Source organism: Ipomoea triloba, chromosome 11, assembly GCF_003576645.1.
Source record: "Ipomoea triloba cultivar NCNSP0323 chromosome 11, ASM357664v1".
In the NCBI taxonomy this organism is placed as follows: Eukaryota; Viridiplantae; Streptophyta; class Magnoliopsida; order Solanales; family Convolvulaceae; genus Ipomoea; species Ipomoea triloba.
In genome coordinates, this window is record NC_044926.1 from 21,166,408 (window position 1) to 21,189,874 (window position 23,467).

The following is a 23,467-nucleotide window of genomic DNA, read 5'->3' on the forward strand; positions in this document are numbered from 1 at the left end:
ACATCTTTATTAGAATTATGTTTTTATCATTACGCTAAAAGTTATAACTAGTAACGAAAAAACAACTTTATTTCTCTATAAACCGTCATCATATTTTCAAGAGGGCAAGAGCAGAATTAAACTTCTCCCTTCACCAACATACAACTAACAAAAACTCCTCAAAAACCACGAAAAAACTACATCGATAAAGATGCTCTAAGATTGCTAAGAAGTTGCAGTAACACATGCATGCATGCACTCACTATAGAAAAGATGATTAGTCATCATATCATCATCATCATCACATCCGGCCTCCTCCTACCTACTTCTTTAGACCAATCAAACTACTTTTTGACACATGGGCCGACATGATTTCTTATATTTGCTGACCATCTCTGATCTGGAAATTATACTACCATGCTAATATTCACAACATTCTTTTAGAAAATTACTTTTAATAAAAAATAGCAGACCAGGTTTGCAGTGATATCTTTTCTAAAATGGACTTATAGATAAACCTCATCATCTTTTAAACTTTTTGGGTCATGATGATCAAAATCTGACTCATCCAACAAAAACTTAAGATCCACCAAATACCAACTTAACCTATATATACACAATAATTACTAATAGAAGAATCAGTTCTGGTATACATACCAAAAAACTAACAGTTCATTGGAGTCTACACATACACCCTTTAGCAAAGATAATTCCTTGTTATCCTTGCCAATAGAAACAACAAAAGTTAGACATGAAGCAAAATCAGATCAAATCAAGAATTGGGGAGAGCCCAGTTCCTATAAACTACTGGGCAGTTTTATTGAATCAGAGCTCAACAAAACAGTCACTTCCTCATTCTTCTCCCAGTCCCACCCAATGCCATCTGTCTTCCAGTTCAAAACTAAGGTTTGGTGCAGTGAGATTAAGGCCAAAAATAACAGACACTGTGAAGGGCAAACTGATCCTTGGGACAAAACTTCTCCAAGCAGGTGGCGTCGAAAAGGTGTTCAACAAGAAATTCAGTGCTAAAGAAGGGGAAAAGCTGTTGAAGGCGTCTCAATGTTATTTATCAACAACATCTGGTCCAATTCCTGGCCTACTCTTTGTTTCTACTCACAAACTTGCCTTCCTTAGTGAGAGATCAATCAAAATCCCTTCTTCAACTGGAAAGTCCATGAGAATACATTACAAGGTATCAATCCCAATTGCAAAAATTAAGAGAGCAAATGAAAGTGAGAATTTGAAGAATCCATCAGAGAAGTACATACAAGTAGTCACAGAAGATCATTTTGAGTTCTGGTTTATGTGGTTCCCACATCATCAAAGAACCTTGAAATATCTCCAGAATGCAATTTCTCAATCTCAGTATCTTTAGAGATATTCTTTAGAATCAAGCATAAAAATGTACCTAGCTAGCTTGTAAGTTGTAAAATGTGGACAAAGTTTTAGAAGAAGTCAAAAGCCTGTATATACGATTGACTGATTTTCAAAGTACTTGAAATCTCCCTATTGAAAATTTATATTTAGTATTTCACATTGCATCAAAAATTCTTAAATAATATTTTGACGTTGTACCATTAACATGGTTGAAAAAATCGCTAGGTGTTCGGGGAGCACCTAGCGCCTAGGACGCCTAGTCGAGGATTAATTGGGGCCTAGGAACCCGTGTATTTTTTTTATTTTTTAAAAATTTGTTTAAGTATTTTTAATTTTTTAAAGACTAATAATTATAAATTATATAATACTTTATAGTTAATACTAAAGTATTAAATATTAATCTAAAAACTATCTAGAGTTTGTACAATTTAGGGTTATTTTGCTCAAAACGATGTTGTTTTGAGTAAAATAACTCATTAAAAAAATAGTTAATCGGCCTACTAGGCGGCCTAGTCGGTGCGTAGGAGGTCTAGTAGGTGCCTAGGAGGCCTAGGCAGTCAGTGCCTAAGCGGCCTAGGTGGAGCTTAGGCGGTCGCCTAGCCGGTCAGTCGCCTAGACCACTATTTAAGGTGATACACTAGGCGGTCAACCGGATTTAATGTTAATATTGGTTCTTTAGTTCGTGATTTTGAGTTTGATCCTAATACCTCAAATTTTGGAATATTAAGTTAATTAGTAAAATAAATATCAGTTAAGTATGTTTAAAAAATGGATAAAAGAGTGACAAGCAAGATTATTATTGTATATATTTTGAGTTGTGTGGAAAATTTTAAAGTATCTATTTACATCGATGCCAATCGTTACATAAGTATCATTAAAAATTATTATCAATAATAATACATAGTATAATTATGTATGGTATATATAATGATATAATGTACAATCAATACAAATAGATATGTTGATTGGCATTGTAAAATTTTACTATAATTCTAGCCCCCTAACATGAATTTTAATTTCTGGATCCAACGCACTCTAATAAGAACGGAACCTGCTTATTCCAGAATCCTGACACTACTCTGATAGTGACTACTATTACAGGGCGTTTGGTTGGGAGGATGGAATTATGGGGGAAAAGAATTGTAATTCGTTGGAATTGTAATTCAATGAATAATGTAGGAATTGGAATTACAGTGTTTGGTACGCAGAAATAGGAGTAAAGGAAATTGAGAGGTAAGAAACGACAGAATGACTAAAATGCCCTTAGTAGTAGTAGTATTAATAATAATAATAATAATAATTCTTTCAAAATAATAATAATAATAAGTATAATAATAATAATAATTCTTTCAATAATAATAATAATTTCAAAAATTTAAATAAATAAATAAGACAAAGGATTGAGAGGAGGGGCAAAATGGTCTTTACACCCATATAATTGCCCCTCCTCTCCACCAAATTACAATTCATGGGGGGTACCCCATGAATTGTAATTCACCATTTGGAGGGAATTGCAATTTCGCGGAATTGCAATTCCCTCCAACCAAACACTGTAATTGTCGAATTCATTGAATTGAAATTCAATGAATTACAACTCCAACCAAATTACACCCAACCAAACAACCCCTTAGATCAGAGTAGTTAGCAAAATTGCCCACACATCCATGCTCTATGCCATCTGTTGTAGGCCTAAAGAAATACATTTTCTGGTCTTTAATTTTGAGTTAATAGAGTTGAGATGTGTAATTTTTCTAATCATTCCAATTAATTAAATTTACAAGGATCGAGTACGTTCTTAAATGTAATAAATCACTATACTCCAAGTTCTTATTAAGGACTTTTTGTTTTGTTTGATTTGTAGAGTTTAGAAACTCTATTGAAACACTGTGAGTAATCATCTCATCATAGATCGAGCTATATATATATAATTAGAGTCTCCTATGCACAACTCTTGTTTCCTATTACCACATGTATATAAATAGAAATCCTAGAATCTATGCTATGATTTATTCTTAACTGTTGTTAAACAGGCCGGGATGAAAGGTCGCTGTCCAACCAACCTTTTCAAATATAGGTTTAGATAATCACCTTCCAACCAACCTTGTTGAACATACAGAATTATATATATATATATATATATATATATATATATATATATGTATTCATCTGTTTTAGCACATTTGTGGATGCATGCATGTTTTGCGGTCTATATGATTCTGTTTATAAGCTTTCCATATTACAGCTTCAAAGGCATTTTCAAGCTTACACTCTTCCTTGGATTGTGATTTGTGAGGATGAGACAAAAAAAGCAAGGTCTTCAAAGACGTCTTTTAAGGGTGAGTTGATCTAGGCATGCTAGAAGTCTCGATCGTGGCCTGGTAATTCAAATTACTTGACTGGTTACATGTGATTGTCTGTTTATGATTAAGTAAATGGATTGTGCAGGTAACGTCCGAGCATTCCAACCGCGAAAGCAATGTCCGGCCTTGTACAGACTTGGATATATTCAAGACACCCAACTGCTGCAGCATAAGGGATGTTCTCCATGGATTCTTTCTCCAAATCATTTTTCGGATATTGATCCAAACTAAATTTGTCCCCCTTTGCAATGGGAGCAACGCTTGGTGAACAATTTTTCATCTGAAATCTTTCTAAAATTTTGCTTATATAGGTTTCTTGAGATAGACCCAGTATGCCCCGGGACCTATCTCTATGAATTTTAATGCCAATAACATAAGAGGCATCACCCATATCCTTCATGTCAAAGTTCTTAGAAAGAAATTGTTTCACGTCACGAAGCATCCCCTTATCATTGGTGGCAAGTAAGATGTCATCCACATATAAAACAAGAAAACATATTCGACTCCTACTCACCTTCTGGTATATACAAGGATCTAAGGGATTTTCAACAAAACCAAATGAAGAAATTACCCCATCGAATTTGATATACCATTGACGGGAAGCTTGTTTTAAACCGTATATGGATTTCTTAAGCTTACAGACTAAATTCTCACCACCCCTAGAAGAGAAACCTTCAGGTTGTTTCATATAAACCTCCTCTTCTAGATCACCGTTAAGGAAAGCAGTTTTCACATCCATTTGTTGCAACTCAAGATTAAAATGTGCAACTAAAGCCAGTATGACTCGAAATGAATCTTTCTTTGATACAGGAGAAAATGTCTCATTGTAATCGATTCCTTCCTTTTGTGTAAATCCCTTTGCAACAAGTCTGGCCTTGTATCTCTCAATGTTGCCTAATGAGTTTCTTTTGGTTTTAAAAACCCATTTACAGCCAATGGCCTTGGCCCCATTAGGCAACTCAACAAGATCCCAAACCTCATTGCTCTTCATGGAATTCATCTCATCCTTCATGGCTTCAAGCCATAAGTCAGACTATGCACAATTTGTTGCTTGAGAGAAAGTTTCAGGATCATTTCCGGCTCCTATGTCAGATTCTTGTAGATATGTTTCATAATAGCAAGGAAGTGCTAATCGCCTTATCCGTGTAGACTGTCTTAAAGTTGGTTCTCCACCACCTTGCACAGGCTGTGGGGCAACAACCTCTTCAGGAACTGGGAGCAGTTCTTGAATTGCCTCAGTCTGCATCGGTTTAGGATCTTGCTGTAAATCCTGATTTGGTTCAACCATTGGTTCAAAATTCAGTTCAGGGAGTTGTTGTAAGTCCTGAACTGGTTCTTCCAAAGGTTGAGCCTCAACACCTTGTGGAATCTCAATAGTGGGTGGTATATCTGCAGGTAGAACTGGAAGAGCATTGCGGATAAGTACAACACCACTTGATGACGTAGAAGGCTGAGAGTCCATATGATCAAATGAAGGGACTAAGTCCTTAAATCGATCACTCCCACTGATTAAGTCATCTTCAAGAAACTTAGCATTTCTTGATTCCACTATCCTAGTAGTATGAGATGGACAATAAAACCTATAACCCTTAGACGATTGTGCATATCCAATAAAGAAAGCACTAATGGTCCTTGGCTCAAGTTTCTTTTCGTGTGGGTTATAAATCCTCACCTCAGACGGGTATCCCCAAACACGCATATGTTGCAAACTCGGTTTCCAACCTTTGAATAACTCAAATGGTGTCTTAGGGACAACCTTGGTTGGAACACGGTTTAATATATACGTTTCCGTCTTAAGTGCTTCAGCCCACAGCGACTTTGGAAGTTTAGAATTGCTAAGCATACTCCGCACCATATCCAGAAGGGTCCTGTTTCTTCTTTCAGCTACACCATTTTGGTCTGGAGAACCAGGCATGGTATATTGGGCAATAATCCCATGTTCTTGAAGAAACTTAGCAAAGGGACCAGGTGCTTGTCCATTTTCAGTATATCTACCATAATATTCACCACCTCTGTCAGATCTAACTATCTGTATTTTCTTGTTGCATTGGTTTTCAACTTCAGCTTTAAACAATTTAAAGGCATCCAATGCTTCAAGTTTATGATTAAGTAAATACACATAGGAAAATCGTGAGAAGTCATCAATGAAGGTGATGAAATATTTCTGACCGGACACTGTCATGTCAGGACAACATATGTCAGTATGAATAATTTCCAACAACGTTGAACTTCTATTGGCACATTTCTTTGACTTGTTCGTCTGCTTACCCTTGATGCAGTCAATGCAAGTCTCAAAGTCGGTGTAGTCTAGAGTAGATAGTACTCCATCCTTTACCAACTTTTTAATGCGCTCTAGGGAGATATCATCTAATCTCCGATGCCATAACATTGAGGAATTATCGTTAATACTGCACCGTTTGGTGTCATTTTGAACGTGTAAAGAATTGTAAACTGAATCATTCTTTAAGTTAAGACGAAAGAGACTATCAGACAATGTACCAGTACCAACACAAGTAGATTCCAAATGTTAGATATAAATGATCTAACCATACAGAATATATACGAGAAACCTGACCTCGTAGTAGCGGAAGCGAAAGTCGTATTGATCTCCAGCCACAGTTGATGTAATGCTTCTTGAACGATAGACCATTAGCCAGATTTGTCTCATACTTGACTCAGAACCCTAGATGATGTATTGGTGTCTACTGAGCAGTATGAGTACCGGAACTGTATGTGCTATATGATGCTTATCCTGTATCCCATCAATACAGGTTTATATAGGCATAGATTCTGGTTGAATAACTACTACTAGTTATTTAGTACAACAAAACCACTTAATAAGCCTAGTCAACTTGCACCGCTTAATTAAGGCCCTAATATATAATATAATATATATATATATATATATATATATATATATATATATATTAGGAAAAATCTTACATTCTCCCACTTGGTGCAAGTACTAGCACAACCCTCATCAAAGAACAAAACACACGAATCATAGTGATAAGTCCTCTATTTTACAGAGTAATATTCATTATGGTCACGTGCATTTTAATTCTCCAACTTAGGCCCCTCATGAACAAACCTAATGTTTATTCTTGGTATAACTTAATGGATGTTTCTCAAAATATATTATGTGCACAACTGGAGAAACCATCCAAAATATTTGTACAAAAGAGTACACTGTATGATCTCTAAAATCTTTAAAAGCATGCCTTAAGTAGAGATCTCTTAATGTTAGCATAATGCTAACTGTATTCCGTGACTTCTTTATAACTGAACTTGAACACTACCTCTAACAGCTAAGAGCTTAGAGTTGACACGTCTGTCACTCCCACTCATTAAAATAGCCAAAAGATAGTTAAGTCATAGAATCATTCCAATAACTTAGAGAACAAACAAAAATTTCTAAGTTCATAAATTTGGAATCTTAACATACACCATAACTTCCCAAATAATCACAATATCCACTTTAAAATTAACTGAACATTTATGAGTCTTATTTTATGTCTCACAAAATTATTTTTTGAGCCTTAAATACCAAAATGGCCCAGGATCAATTTTGAAGAAACTAAAGACTCTATTAAATGCTAAAGAATAACAGTGCACCACAAGTTAAGGAAAGCAGTTTTCACTAACTCATCTTTACAAGTTTTGTCTGCAAATAAACGGTCATTCATAATCGTCTATCTTAGTTTGCAATATTGTTTTTAGTTTTCGTTTAATTTTTGTCTATATATAGTGGGTGGTTTAGTTCTTTGTAGTTTCATAATTTTAAAAACCATATCTGATACTTATGGCTTATTTAAAAAAACTAAACCCATCAGTTATCTAGTTTAATTTTATGGCTATAAAATAATGTAGTTGATTGGGCAGTTACACAGGTTTGCTAGCTTTGTAGTTTTATGGTTTTTTTTGAACACATACTGCAGAATAGATGATGGGCAATTCTTGCTGTATTGTTCAGTCTATGTTACTTTACATAAATTCCTTCTTGACACTCATACTGCAGAAGTTTCTCGGAGGGTTCAGAATCTCCTCACAATATGCCGTGTTCAAGATGGCATTGGTGGTGCTTCTTTAATTTTTTATCTTCTGGGATCAGCTAAAATACATGAACAGAGTCTTGTTGATATGCAGGAGGTATATATGAGGAGGAAACGCAATAACACTAATGTTTAAGTCTGTTTTAATGGAATCCACTTATAAGCAATATACATTCACTATTGGCGAGGATCACAAGAATCTTTCTTGAGTTAAAGCGGGTCTGAGTATAGTGGTTTTGTCACGTTTGGTCCTAAACTTTTAAATTAATCATCCTTAAACTTTCAAATTGTTACCTTCCGTGGTCTAAGTTAACCATCTATGCTATAGACCTGGGTCTACCTTGAAATAGATTTAAAATATTGTGTTATACTATTGAATATATAGTTATGAAATTGTGAACATAAAGTTCTGTAATTGTGAATACAGAGTTCAAAAATTGTAAACATGAGTTCAAAAACTTTGAACATAGAATTTTAAAATTGTGAACATATAGTATTAAAATTGTGAACATGAACCTGGATTCACCTTGCAAAGTTGATCTGGGTCCATGGTATAACAGCCGGTACAACCGGTATTCCTGAGTAGTTTGCAACGGAATTTGTTTGTATTAGAATTTTGTTGGTGATAGTAATGCAAAGAGCAAACATGATTTGAGGCCTGCTACACTTTATTATTATTTGTTGTAATTATGCAAGTCTTATCTGAACAAGGATTTTGGATGGTATTTAGAGCATCTTGTCAATGGAGTTTTTTCGTGATTTTTTATGAGTTTTTGTAAGTGTGATTAGGAAAGAGAAAATGAGAAGAGATAGAAAAAAAAAACAAAACAAAACAAAACAAATTTAATTTTAAAAAAAATTAAAAATGTCTTTTGTCAGGCGCGCCCCCGTGCATTGCACACGCCCGCTGGGCGCCTTTGGTGGTTGCCACGCGGGAGAGTTAGCCTTCACTTTGGTATTTGTGCTGCTCTTTTACTGTTCTAATATCCATACTTTGCAGAAGAATATTCTTTCTTCTCTTCTCACTCATCCACATGTACAATTACTGTTCCAATAACTGAGAAATATACTCTGATATGGATGCTCTTAATAGTGTCCTGAAACTGGTCAATGTATATTTCCTTGTGGCCTGACAAAAGTAATATGAACAAACTTATACTGTGGAACATGAATATATAATGAAGATATATTATTTGTGTATTGATAAAGTTTATTATTTGATATTATACGAAATAATGAATCTTCCGTATATAAAATAATACTACGTATATTTATAAAAAGTAAATTTTACATACACAAATAATGTACCTTTAACATATTAAAAAAGTACCTTATGTTAGTAATCTACTTACAAAGTAGACACAAATAATCTATTTTTAGCATATTAAGTCTTATGTTATTAATCTACTTACAAAGTCCATAGTATAATGATTGGTTAAGAGTGGCATGTAAAAAAATCACTCATCTATCACAATGTTCATTTTTAATAAGCATTGCATATTAAAAATGTACTTTATATCGGTAATCTACCTACAAAGTTCCTGGTATAATGATTAGTTAAGAGTGGCATGTACAAAAAACACTCATATCTATTACAAATGCAGTTCCCTGAATTGATTCATAGTTAAAAAGCTATACTAAGTTACTAACAGTTCAATACTACCGAGTAAGTGTAATGATCATTCCTTACAAGTTACAAGCCCTCAATGAATACATGTCAAAAATCATGTTTTACACTTACAACCCAAGTTTCTTAGGTCTAAGGTAAGTAGAAGGCTTGGGCTTCTTGAACCCAGGCATTGAAACTTGCTGTTGCTGCCTCTCCCTCTTCTCCCTCTCCTTCTCCTTGTTTCTTCTATCAATCTCTGCTTGCACCTTCCTCAAATTCTCCATTTCTTCCTCCATGGCAGTCTTTTCTTCCTTTTGCTTCTTTTTGTGTTCTAGCATGGATGTATCCGACTCCTTGATAGAGAAAAACATGGGTCCCAGCTCCGCTAACCACTGAGGCTCCACTGCGGTCACACACTGCATGTACTCCTTCGTTGTTAAGATCAACTCGTGATAAACCACGTGATCGGGTGTATAACCCAACCCATAGAGTGCACTAGTGGGATGCAGATGACATGGCATTCCGTTCCTGCAATTCACATATTCACCCACCCCCTTCAGTCTAGCTGCATTATGAAAATATGCGGAACAGATCGCCTTTCTCACGATGTCCCAATCAGGTCCACATGAGGTTAGTGGAATTTTGAGGGTCTTCAGTATATCCAGCAGTTGAGATCTAACCTCCCTAGCTTTGCGCAAACCTTTAACGTGCAAGAAATGGTCATTACACCAATCACCTCGGTACTGATTCGACTTCCATTGTTGGTAGACATTCAGCAGGGTGAGATGATCGGATTCTGGTACAAAAAATTTCTCCCTAGCAGCATCGCTCTCCTCTGCCCTATCCTTGGGTCTAAAGAAAACTGAAGGTACCGAAAGCATCGACACAATTGTGAGAACTTCATTTAGGCATTCTAGTTGTTCCCCCATCAAAAGCATCTTAGCAAGAGGAGGGTCCAACGGGAACTCCACCATTTTCCAACCGAGATCAGTTAGATCCCCTACATTATTAAGTGCGCCCAATACCCACAGCTGATACATGGAGTTGAGTATGTTTTCCTGAGGAGGAGGATCCATAAAATCAAAATCTAACAAATTTGAAATCTTGAGCGACTTGAGCAGCAATACAACATTGCCAAGATTCGTCCTCTGAATTTCTGGTACAGGGCTTGGCAGCATTTCATTCTGGTATGCATTTTCAGTATAAAGCCGGTAACAAGTACCGGGCCCAGTTCTACCGGCTCGCCCAGCACGCTGGTCTGCTGCTGCACGACTGACAGGGAATACTTGGAGAGCATCCATACCCATTCGTGGATTGTACACCTTCATCTTACCGTAACCAGTATCAATCACATAGAAAATTCCATCAACAGTTAAGGATGTCTCAGCAATGTTTGTGGCGACAATGCATTAGCGCTCTCCTTCTTCAGCCTTCTGGAATATCTTAGCCTGCAAATCAGCGGGCAGTTGGGAGTAAATAGGAAGAATAAGTAGCTTTGTTACTGCCTGTTTTGCTGAGGAGACTAACTGTTCCATTCGCTCTTGAAGTGCATAACAAGTAGCTTCAATCTCATCTTGACCGGTCATAAATATGAGTATATCACCTGGTGCACTAGTTATGTGGATGGTCATAGCCTGTTTTACTGCAGCCTCTACGTAATCTTCACAAGGGGTTTTGCTATACATGATTTGAACTGGAAATGTTCTCCCAGGTATGTGGAATATTGGTACACTGCAACAGATTCATAAATCAATTGTAGTTGACACATCAAAAGCCAGAGTAATCCAGAATTTTACACTTATATGGACTTACCTTCCGAAAAAGTTAGAGAATTTCTGAGCATTTAGTGTGGCAGATGTCACGATAAGCTTAAAATCACGCCGCCGGGCAACAACCTTTTTAAGTATTCCAAACAGCACATCAGTGTTCAATGATCTCTCATGTGCCTCGTCCATTACAATGACACTATAGGATTCAGACAATGTAAACACAATGCTTAGTACATAAATAACTTTTAATGTTCCAACAATGATATCTAGAATATTAGACCCATACCGATATTTTTCAAGATCAGAATCTTTCAGTGTCTCACGTAGAAGCACACCATCTGTCATGTACTGCAGAAGGATATGAAACATAATGATCTCAGACAGAAGCATGCAAGAAAAACAGATTGTAAGCCAAAACAAGCACAAGCAGATAAACATCAGTAACAGGTAGTGGAAAAACTGGATATTATGTAGACATAATAAAAATTTACCTTGATAACAGTGTTAGGCCCAGTCACATCTTCAAAACGAATGGCATATCCTACTTTCTCACCAAGATCAGTTTCCATTTCTTCGCTAACTCTTTTTGCAACACTCATAGCTGCGACACGCCTTGGTTGGGTACAACCAACTATCCCATTTGTTGTAAAGCCATCTTCATGTAAGTACTGCAGACATTTTCCATAAACATGACAAGCAAAAAAATAAGCCCAAAATTAAAATTTAAAACATAAACAAAAAGAGATACAATTCAAATTCTTCACTGCATAAGGACATAAGGTAAGAAATTGGACAAACCTGGGTCAATTGTGTTGTCTTCCCTGAACCAGTTTCTCCAACAACCACCACAATCTGATTTTCGTGAACCACCTACTCATAAATTGACGCTACAATTAGAGATACAGCAAAGGTAGGTTGATGTAATTTCCTTTTGGAGGTTTATGTTTTATTAGTTTATCACTAGCAAAGGGGATTGCAACTTATGTGGTCATTTAAAGCAAGAAATATAATCTAAAAATGATAAACTAAGAGAAACAGGGAAATATGTCCAAGAATAAATAGAAGTGCTGTTTGAATTCAGGACTAGTTACAACCTCTTTTAAAACCAAGGCCTATTAACACTCAAATGCTCAAATGTCATGCACCATAACCTAGTTAGAAGGTTTTGAAAAGGGGAAAAGGGAAAAAACTATCCTCAGAATTCATGGCCACAATGGTTTATATATGCCAACAGTTGGGGAAAACATTTCTCAACACCAAATTTATTTCTTGTATGCATAATCTTCCAACCAATAACCTCAACTTCAATATATCTTGCTGCTTTGACAGGTTCCATGCATAATTGCATACAAAGAAATGAGGACCACCTAGGTCTAATCATCTACAGATGCAACATACTAGAGCTTATAAACAATGAAGCAACGGAAAAAAGGCATAGACAACGGATAAATATATAAAATAAAAAATTATTATTAAAATAAAAAGTAAATTGTGAAACCTGCAGTAACTCCTCGCGAACAGAAAAAATGGGCAAATACTGCCTTTGCTGTGAGATTGTTTTGGATTTTGCAAAGTCGCTTACTGCTTCCCCTTTCTTTAAATGTTGTGAAAACCTAGCTTCTTCCTTGAAATCAACCTCACCTTGTTCACCCACTGCAGCAGTATCTGCATCAACCTAGCATAGTATTCAAACTGGACATCAGACATAGGATGCTGGCCTCAGACTTCTAAATTGACAGGAAGAAGCTAGATAAAAATGTTCAGTTAATATTCATCACAATCTGTTACCTGTTCAGCTGTTTTTTCAACTCCTAAGATATCACCAAGTTTTGACCCAGCAAGTTCCCAAAATCGTTGACGAGATTTATGCATGCTTTGTTTTTCATGTATTTCACGAACAAGAACTGAGCCTTTCCGAGATATTATGGCCATATCTGATGTGGGGTCCTTGATTGGCATTACTGGTTCAGCTTGCTTTGTGAAGACAATCCTTCCATCCAGAAAAGGGGGTTTTGTATCTGGTGCATGGATTTAAAACAGATGCTTTAGCAAACAAAATTGGAAAGTTTTCTTTTCAAGAATCTAAGCTAGTTTGCTATTAAGGGAATGCTAGAGATTCCATACCATGAACAAGAAGGATAACCTTCCTTTCGTCCTCATCATCAAATTCTGTTTGCACCTCAGTGCCTTTAACAGCTCCAGATCTCAGAAGCTGACGGTCTTCCCACTGTGCATTGTCTGCAGTTAGCTGTGATAGCTTCTTACTCTGGGCAAGTGACATCTTAGTGCCATCCTTTCGAGTCTGTTAGGAGTCAAAGTGAGTGAAGGAAGTTAATGACAAAGTTAAGTTTACCAACAAAAATATTTAAAATTATATAAAAAGTTTAAGTTGAACTTGAGGCATGCTTTACCATAAAACCTTAAAGTAATGAATGTCTATCAATAACTCATAAAGAAAATATGTATTTGACTTCACTATTTCAGCAGGATTTATAATTTGAAATCAATAAAGCAATGTTGAAAAAAGGGAATATGTGGGTGGCAATAACTTTTCACAGCTCAAGGGATAACTATGGGATGGAAATGATATTAACATTGAATTACATCACTTCAAATATATAGAATTAATATCGTTTTTGGTCCCTTGACTTATGAGTTTTATCAATTTTGGTGCACAACTTTAAAGTTTTTCAAATATGGTGCCTAACTTTGTTATTTTTATCAGTTTTGGTCCTTCTGACCAAATTGACGATGAAATATTGCCGGATTTTATATTTCAAGGGCAAAATCATTATCCCAAAGAAAGATCTTCAATATCTAAACAAAAGAAAAATCATATTAAGAGAAAAAGAAAGGTTTGTCAATCGTCAATGCTATAAATCTCATAGATTTCTGTCTAGTTTCTGCCTGTCTTCCCCATTATTTGCACCGATCAAACACCTATAAGCGATGGCAATCCTAAGTACTTTCCTGTAGTATCGCCTTCACTAATACCAAGAGTGTTGACCACGTCATGTCTATCATTTTGCGATACATTGGTACTGAAACATACCATGGATTTATCAAAATTTATCCGTTGGCCTGAAGCAGCCGAATACGCATCAAGTATCGTCCTCATCTGCTGACTCTCCATACTATTGGCTCTGAGGAATAAGAAGCAGTCATCCGCAAAGAGTAAGTGGGAATAGGTGGAGCATTCTGTCTTAACCCTTCAGCCACTAACAAAAAAAGGTAAGGCAATAGCGGATCACCCTGTCGTAGCCCCCTTCCTGATACAATAGGACCCAACTGCCGCTGTTCATGGAGAATATGGTACTTAACAGAGCTGACCGACTCAATTAGAATATCAACCCATTTCTGAACAAAACCCATCTTACTCAAAACTGCACGAAGAAAACCCCATTCTACTCGATCATAAGCCTTGCTCATGTCAACCTTTAGAGCCGCAACCCCCACCTTCCCTTGGGTTTTTCGCTTGAGGAAGTGATGGGCCTCATACGCAAGCATAGTTGCAGTAGGCGCTAGGCGCTAGTCGGGCGGTAGACTAGCGCCTAGCGCCTAAGCGGTCTAGGCGGCGCCTAGGCGGTACCTAGGCGGTTCTAGGCGGTGACCTATAAAAATAAAAAATTAATTCATGTGTGTAGGTGTATGTCATATATTATATTCTATATATTATATATATATATATATATATATATCTCTTACTCCTCTTACTTATATAAATAAATAAATTTAAATATATATAAATATAATAATAAAATTAACAATGTCGACTCGCTCGAGTTAACTCGGCTAACTCTGTCGAGTTAGGCGAGTTAACTCGGCCAAATTCGGCCTAGACGGCCTCTTAGGCGGCCGGCCACCTAGGCGGACGCCTAGGGAGCAATTCGCCACGGTCTAGGAGCGCCTAGGCGGCCTAGGCGGGGATTTTTGCAACAGTCTACGCAAGCATGATATTATCAGTAATGAGACGGCTCGGGACAAAAGCACTCTGTGCACTTGAAATAAGTTTATCAAGAATAGGCTTCATACGATTTGCACAAACCTTAGCTGCTATCTTATATATGACATTACAAAGTGCGATGGGGCGTAGATCTTTCATAGATTCGGGATTCTGTTTCTTCGGAATTAATACAATAAAAGTATCATTCGATTTATTTGGAAGGTGAGCAGTCTCAATAAATCGACGACAGAATGAAGTCACATCCCTCCCAATTAATTCCCAAAAATGCTGAAAAAATCTCGGGCCAAATCTATCCGGTCTTGGCGATTTATCAAGATGCATATGGAACACCGCAACCCGAACTTCTTCAATACTTAATGGCCGAACCAACTGAATATTATCCTCAGGTTGTACCCTTGAATTTATGCATGAAATCACCTCATCCATTTCACCATTCTCAGCCTTAAACAATTCTGCAAAATATTCCATCATTACAGTACCAACCTCATCCGTGCCCTCAACCCACAACCCTGCTTCATTTTTCAACTTTACCACCTTGTTATGCCTCCTCCGTGCTTTAACAGAATTGTGGAAGAATTTAGTATTCAAATCTCCTCCTCTCCACCAGTGCTCTTTCGCTCTTTGTTTCCAAAACATATGTTGTTGCTTAAGAAGTGTGAGCAGCTGCTTCTCCACAGGATCATATTCAGCGAAACTCACAGCATCCCTCTTATTTCGAAGAAGGTCCAACTGATTTTTGCATTGATCAATCCTCTTATAGAAGTCTTTATTATAGTTGCGCCCCCACCTCCATAAGTCCTGACTACAAACATCTACTCTCTCCAGAATATTCAATCCCATAGTTTTACCCCAACTCTGCTCAACAATTTCGCGACAAACCTCCTCACGTAGCCACATATTATCAAAACAAAACCTCTTATGTCGAGGGGCATGTACTATTACCTTGGGAGTTAGCATAATGGACAAGTGATCACTGTATAGACATGTGATTGAGCTCGTAGAAGCCCCTTCAAACAAAGCTAGCCAGGTATCCGTGACAAGTATCCTGTCCAATTTTTCCTCCATCATCGATGTCGAACCCTGTGATCGCACTCACGTATATTGATAACCCGTGAATGGGAAATCATGGAGTCTACAATCTTCTACTGTCTCTTGAAAACCATGTAATAACCACTCATCAGGATGTGGTAATCTACCTCTTTTCTCATTTTGATGTAACAAATCATTATAGTCACCCATGACTGCCCAAGGTAAAGTACTTAAACCAGCCAGGGTGCGTAGTAAATTCCAAGATTCATGCCTGCATTGTCTTTCTAGAAAGCCATAAAACCTAGTGAAGTGCCACTCTGGACTGCCAACATCTAATATAACTGTAGCATCAATATGATTGTGCGAATAACTAGTAACTTCAACCTCCATATTATCAACCCATAATAGAGCTAAACTACCTCTATACCCCTGAGAATCGACCACCAACATATGCTTATATCCCAACTGGCTGCAAACAAATTCCATTTTGTGCTTATTAAAGAACGTCTCCATAAGAAATAACAAACTCGGCCTCTTAGTGCGAACCAAGTCCGCAAGAACACAAACTACCGTCGGGTTGCCAAGCCCCCGGCAATTCCAAGCTATAACACTCATGATTCGTGGCCGGTTTGAAGAGCCAAACTCGCCATCTCCACGTTTTTTGAACCCACAACTTCATAATCCATGATTGTGACTGCCGTACCCATGCCCAAGTCCTCATCACCAAATCTCTGTTTTTTCTGTTCAATGCTTATACTGTCATTGGAAGTTGGTATACTAGGGAGCACAATCTGTTTACCCTCGTCTGATGAGACACCCACACTAGGCCCTTGTTCACCCCTCACATTTTTTAGCATAGTTTCTTCACTCTTAGAAGCCGGTGCATTCTAGGACTTTCTCTTCATGTTAGAAGCCGGAACCACCCACCTACGCCCAGGTTACCGTCCTTCTCATCCCCGCTCGAAGCCAAGATCCATATGGCTTTTCCAAGGCTGGATCCACACCATTTAGCACCTTATGACAGTATTTATCTCCATGGCCCAGCACCCTACATAGAAAACAAAATGTGGGGAGACGTTCATAGCGAAAGTCAACAACAACCCAGGCTCCATTATCTCTCTTTAATTGCATCTGTTTTTTTAATGGCTTCGTAACATCTATGGAGACACGGACTCAGTAGAAGGTATGCATGGAGCCATCAAAATTCCTTTCATTAGACTTCACAAAAGATCTTATGAAGGCCCCGATGGCATTGACAATAGCTTTAGATCGGAAACCTATTGGCAGATTATGAATTTGTACCCAAAATTGCGAGTGCTGGAGAACTACCTCCTCCGGATAGGGGTGTGCAATTTACCGAAATTTTTCGGTTAACCGACCAAACTGAAAAATTTCAGTTAACCATTAACCGAACCGAAAAATTTGGTTTGGTTAATGGTTAAAGGAATCTTGAAACTTCGGTTAACGGTTAATTCGGTTCTAAAGGTCGATTAACCGAATTAACCGAACGGTTAACCGAATTTATATATATAGATAATTAATTAAATATAAACACTAAATACTAATTAGATTGAAGATTTGAAGTTATGGATGTTTAAATATTTGAAGTTATGGATGATTTGTATTTTATTTTAATTGGATTTATTATTTTAAGTGTTATTTTTAGAATTTTATATTTTAGGTTTAAAAAGCTCGGTTGATCGGTTAACCGACCGATTAACCGAAAAAAATTTCGGTTCGGTTAATTCGGTAACACAAACTTCGGTTCGGTTAACGGTTAAAGGTTTTAAAATTTCGGTTAATTCAGTCCGGTTAACCGAATGCACACACCTACCTTTGGATCTTCATTTGGTAAGAGTCTATGCATCACTAATAAACTTTGTTCAAAACTCCATGGCCTATCGTTCATGATTCTCGCAATATCTTCATCATGGTAAAAACGTATCAAGTACCTGTTTGGTTGCAGTTGACTCATAGTTACTCCCATCCTGGGTCGCCACACCCCAGCCATAGTGTCTTGGAAAAACTGGAACTTAACAGGCTTATCTGTGAGTAATCGTCCAACTGCATAAAACACATGTTCCTCGTCTCCAGGCTCTAAAGAAACGTTCGGAAGCTGCATGGTAACATCATCGTCATCAACATCTGCTAGAGTGAGGTTTGCGCACAAACTAGCGATGTCAGGATCCGCCATAATGAACGGCGATGAAAGCAAAAGGACATAAACCCTAAAACTGCTCAACGACGGCAAGAGGCAAAAAACTCGCGAAGAGGCGAGAGGAAAAAAACCGATTGTTTATTTGTTTTCACTTTTTAAGTTTTATTAAGGAGTATTTACAAGTAAAGTAGCTGTTTGATGCACGGACACTTAAATTGTAAACTTTTTTGATGTATGTATATGTTAATTTAATTGTATTGTTTTGTTTATATTTCTTCTAGACAATAATGAAAGAACAGTAAAGACTTAAAAGAATAAATTTACAAATTATTAAATACCTCTTTGTACACTACATTAGTGGTTGAATTAGAATTATTATCTAACTCATTACAGATCATGAATTTGAGACCTTATTATCTAACTCATTACAGATCATGAATTTGAGACCCTTAGGATTACTTATTATAAATGCGGCTACATATAGCTGTCCGTGCACAAATACTGGTTTTTTCATAAGCAAACCAACATGAGATAATGTTTGTCCCTGACTTTTATTTATAGTCATTGCATATGATAGCATCAATGGGAATTGTCTTCGTTTGAACTTGAATGGCAATCTTGGATCTGATGGAGTTATGGACATTCGTGGGACCAACACCCTAGTACCTGAGTGATCACCTGTCGAAATCTTTGCTTCTACTACGTGCTCGGACAGCTGGGTCACTATCAATCTAGTACCGTTACAAAGCCCAAGTGAATGATCAATGTTTCTCAAAAGCATCACCCGCAATCTAACCTTTAATGTCAATGATTGATTTGGTATGCCTGAAGCCCGAATACCATTTAGGAATTCCGGTGTGTGCACGTCTGTGAGAATACCATCATTCGACTCAGACCGACATACTGTGTCGCAACTCAAGTATGTCCTAGTCTCAGCAACATGTATGTCACTCATGTATTGATTTACAGCATTAACCACATCAAGTGTTGGAGTTAGGATCGCACATCTTTCTAAAAAGCTATTATCTGCATTGTTTGTAAAAAACATTGGGAATGTATCCTCCACTATAGTTGTAATGGGATCACCATTTTTGGACAATAACATGTCTTGTGGAATTTCAACTTCTACATAGCCATCATTTTGATCTCCAATGATGCAATCCAATTTGCAAACACTTCAAGTTGTTCCAATTCATTGTGATCACCATTACTATTCAAACGAAGGTTCTTAGTCAACTTCAAAATCTTGCAATTGTCCCACAAATAGGAAGCATTTATGGTTGTAGCCACGATACCTTGTCTGGTACCTTTTGGAACCATAGGCAATATTTACCTAAAATCACCCCCTAAAACAACCGTTTTTCCACCAAAAGTTTGATTTGAACTTCTTGGATTAACAAAACGTAATAAGTCTCTCATTGTTCTATCTATTGCTTCAAAACAGTGTTTGTGCATCATCGGTGCCTCATCCCAAATTATTAAACGGCATCGAACAATTAACTCAGCTAAATCACTTCCAGGTCGTATATTACAGGTAGAGTCCTCAGTGAGAGAGATATGAATAGCAAACCGTGAATGTGCAGTCCTGCCACCAAGTAGAAGTAATGAAGCTATGTCGCTTGAAGCAACATTTAAAACTATTTCACCTTTTGACCACTAAGTTGAAGATAAAGTTTTCCATACGAATGTTTTTCCCGTTCCACTATAACCGTATACAAAAACAATACCGCCCCCATTTGTCAACGCATCTTCCATGATTGTATCATACACAACTCTTTGTTCATCAATTAGTTGTGCTGTCAAATGAACACTCTCTTCAGCAAGGGTCGCACAGTCATAAGTTAGCTCCTCCATCAACAAACGGTTTCCACCCAATATTGTTGAATCAAAGTAAGGAAAATGCATTGGTGCAAATAGAGTTGTCAATACGAGCTGGCGGGGCGGGCAAAAAAAACCCGCTCTTTGGCAGGCCTGGGTTTGCAAAGGTTAGGGCCTCATCGAAGCAGTTAAAAATACTAATTGTCTGATTTTGTAGTTTTCTTTGTGTTATGACATCGCTTGTACTGCGTAGGGTTGAAGTGTCAAAAGATGTTTATATGATAAAACGGAAAGTCTGTGACTCCCCGAGTGTCAGTCTCGAAGGAGGGACGTGGAGGTGTGTCAAGCGTTCGGGAATTTACTTGATTGGATCATGCATCGGATTCGAGTATGGTGAAGGGTGGATTTGTGAGTGAGAGTAGTTCATTTGGTTGGTTTGAGTGCAAGAGAGTAGTAAAGTAAAAAGGATTTTGTAAATATGTAAAAGGGGTAGGGATTGGATAGTGTTCATGGACATTGCATAGTGGAGTGTCTAAGGTCATGGATTAGGATTGCTAGGATATTGTCTATTCAAGAGTGTGTTGTCTTAGTCCTTTTCCACCTTTGTGTACTAAGGCTTCTTTGACTTAGGAGTGCCTTCAAGCATCCAAAGTTCTAAGAGGAATTTTATCAAACACTTAAGCTACCCACTATCCTACTATTCTTAAGAAGTCCATAGGAACTATGATTGTGTCAAGCTTCAAATCCTAACTCTAATCAAAGACATGAAAGAGTCAAGAGCTCAATCTCTCATCTAGATTGGCCAAATCCAAACAAGATCTCATCAAAACAACAATCAATAGACAAGAATAGATAATCCATCAACACGAACTCATAGATCCAAGATATAGAGATAAGATCATCACACTAGCAATATTCAATCACACAATCCAAATCCCTAGACTAAACTAGCTACTCATAATATGAAATTCAAGCAAAAGCTAATTTAATCCAAGAACAAGATAGCTAAAATTATAGAAATGAAATAGAAATCACCTAAAAAGAAGAAGATCTTCAATCCAAGCTTGTTGTCTTACTACTGATGAGCACAAATGATGAGTGTAAGAAGGGTGTAATGTCGTTCCGCTGAGGATTGGTGTTATGGCACGAAACTGTGTGAATTACCAAGCACTAGAGTATATGAATTTGTAGAATCCAAGTAACAAAGACTGAATGATGTGGAATAAAAGAAAGCAATTGATTAAGGTAAAAGCTATGTGATAAAGGTATGGGCCAGATTAGGGGGATTGTAATCTTGATGTTCCAACCAACTCAGGATTAGGGAAAGAATAATTAACCAAGGGATATATGGGCAATGCACAAAAGAATTCTACTCAGCTACTTTCGTAATCAATAAGAGAATTAGGCTAAAATTGCCCCACTGTCGTGATGCATCAATTATAACCTTAAACACCTAAGCATTGTAAGCCCCCAAAATTACCTATACTTTCATAGCAGGAAAATTAGGTTGAAATTGGTAAGGCTCGAGGTCTGCATCCAACTTTCGTTGTAATGAATCCCTCTCCTAGACTAGCAATTAATTCTGGCCACAAACCAATAACTAGTGCAGAGAAATCCCCAAATCAACATAAACCCTAGGCAAAAGATTCAATCCCTTTATGCAATTAATCATAAACCGAACATCAAGATTAACAATGAACCCCTAATCCAAACCCATAAGCGAATTACTCCCTCATGATGGGAGTAAACACAACAAAGCAAGAATTAAAGATAAACATTGCAAGAAATATAAAGGGAAGAGAAACTTAACTGATAAATAACAAATCCAACTTCAATCCAAGATTCCAAGCTTGAAATAAAATAATCTAATGTAAAATAGTCTAAACTATGCTGGGGAAATATAAACTAAAAGCTAGGGTTCAGAACTCTGTAAGGGAACCTCCTTTAATTGTAGAGAATATGTCAAATATATAGGAGGTAGATGGGCCTTGGCCCATTAGGCATCTTCCAATTCTTTTCCAACTTGTATTCTTCCTTGTAATTCCCTTTTCTTCCAAAACTTGTCCAAAATGTTCCAATATTCTTCCTTTGTTGTTCCTTGTAGATAATTCAGCACTTGGACAATATAACACACAAACAGTTCCCAATTTCACTAGGATACAGAAAATAACCTTCAAAACAACTAGAATAAGGGGTGAATAATTGTACAAGATAGCAGATATCAGCTACAATGGAGATTGATCTAATCTAAAAAACTAAGAAAAATGGAGAAAGTTCTCCAAAGGAAAAACTAAGAAAAGGAAACTAATTTTCTGGGAACCTCCTTCTGAAAATTCATCAAAGGGGTTTAAATAATCTCCGAAATAACAACCCTAGCTGAAATTCGCGCATCACCGTCTCCACGCCATCCACACGCGTGTGAGCGTGCGTGGGAGGCTACTAGAAAGTTTTCACGCACGCTTACACGCGTGTGACCATCCAGTTTGGTCCTTCGGGGCTCCGTTCTTGCTTGGTTCGCTCTTTAAGCTCAACTTTGGCTCCTATTTGCTCTCGGGGCTCCTGTTTCGCTTCTTTTAAGCTAAAAGTAGCTTCTATGCATCAGTTAGTGATTTACAAGCATTTACGAACATAATTTACCAAGTAAGGATGCTATAGACGCGATAAACACCTTAAAATGTGCCTGAAATAAGGGTATCTCAGAGTCTTATCATGTTACACAAGAAACCAAGCTCAATGAAGCACTACTAAAAACGATAAGTCTATTTTATTGAATTTATTTGACCAGTTGTATTTATAATGAATTAGATAAATGGCTATAAACCAAACTTGAATGGGTTACCTTTGTTGTATGTATGATCTGTCCGTTTACTTCCTATAACACATGACGATGTCAACTTCTTCATAACTGCTAGTAGATTACTTGTACTATACAAGAAATGAGGTTGCCTTGAGATAATTTGAGACCTATGTGTTCCAGATTTGAAATGTTGTATCTTTTATATATAGGACTTGAGCACCTAATTTAATGTATTAATGATTTTCTAGGGAATAAACTATAGAATACAAACAGTTTTTTTTATATATAATAAATGTGAAATGTTGTGTTTCCAATAAACTGGAATTTGTATATGATCAATAGTCCTTTCGATGCCAAGTATTTAAATTCAAATGAAAATATTTCAATGTTCAATTTAAATGATTCGGAACATTAATAAAAAAAATGTATGCTAACCTAATGTATAATTCTCCTAGTGAATGCTTCATACATACACATTAATTTTGCTTGTGATTTTAGTCTATAATACAAATTTCATTCTACTAGAAGGGTTTGACATTGCATTTCAATTTAATA

At 37.0% G+C, this 23,467-nt stretch overlaps 2 protein-coding genes and 1 pseudogene across 2 annotated transcripts; 1 reads left to right on the forward strand and 2 right to left on the reverse strand.

Moving 5' to 3' along the window:
• Positions 1 to 636: 636 nt before the first annotated feature.
• Positions 637 to 1,508, forward strand: LOC115997462 (GEM-like protein 4). Its single transcript, XM_031237019.1, has one exon. It carries the CDS (start codon positions 731 to 733, stop codon positions 1,352 to 1,354), a length of 624 nt encoding a protein of 207 aa, XP_031092879.1. The 5' UTR covers positions 637 to 730; the 3' UTR covers positions 1,355 to 1,508.
• Positions 1,509 to 9,289: 7,781 nt separating this feature from the next.
• LOC115996082 lies at positions 9,290 to 14,653 on the reverse strand (annotated as a pseudogene).
• Positions 14,654 to 18,691: 4,038 nt separating this feature from the next.
• On the reverse strand, positions 18,692 to 20,202 carry LOC115996083. The gene is made up of 3 exons (XM_031235224.1): positions 20,025 to 20,202; positions 19,868 to 19,943; positions 18,692 to 19,472 (listed from the first exon to the last, which is right to left on the reverse strand). Exons 1-3 carry the CDS (start codon positions 20,200 to 20,202, stop codon positions 18,692 to 18,694), a joined length of 1,035 nt encoding a protein of 344 aa, XP_031091084.1.
• Between the last annotated feature and the right edge of the window lie 3,265 nt (positions 20,203 to 23,467).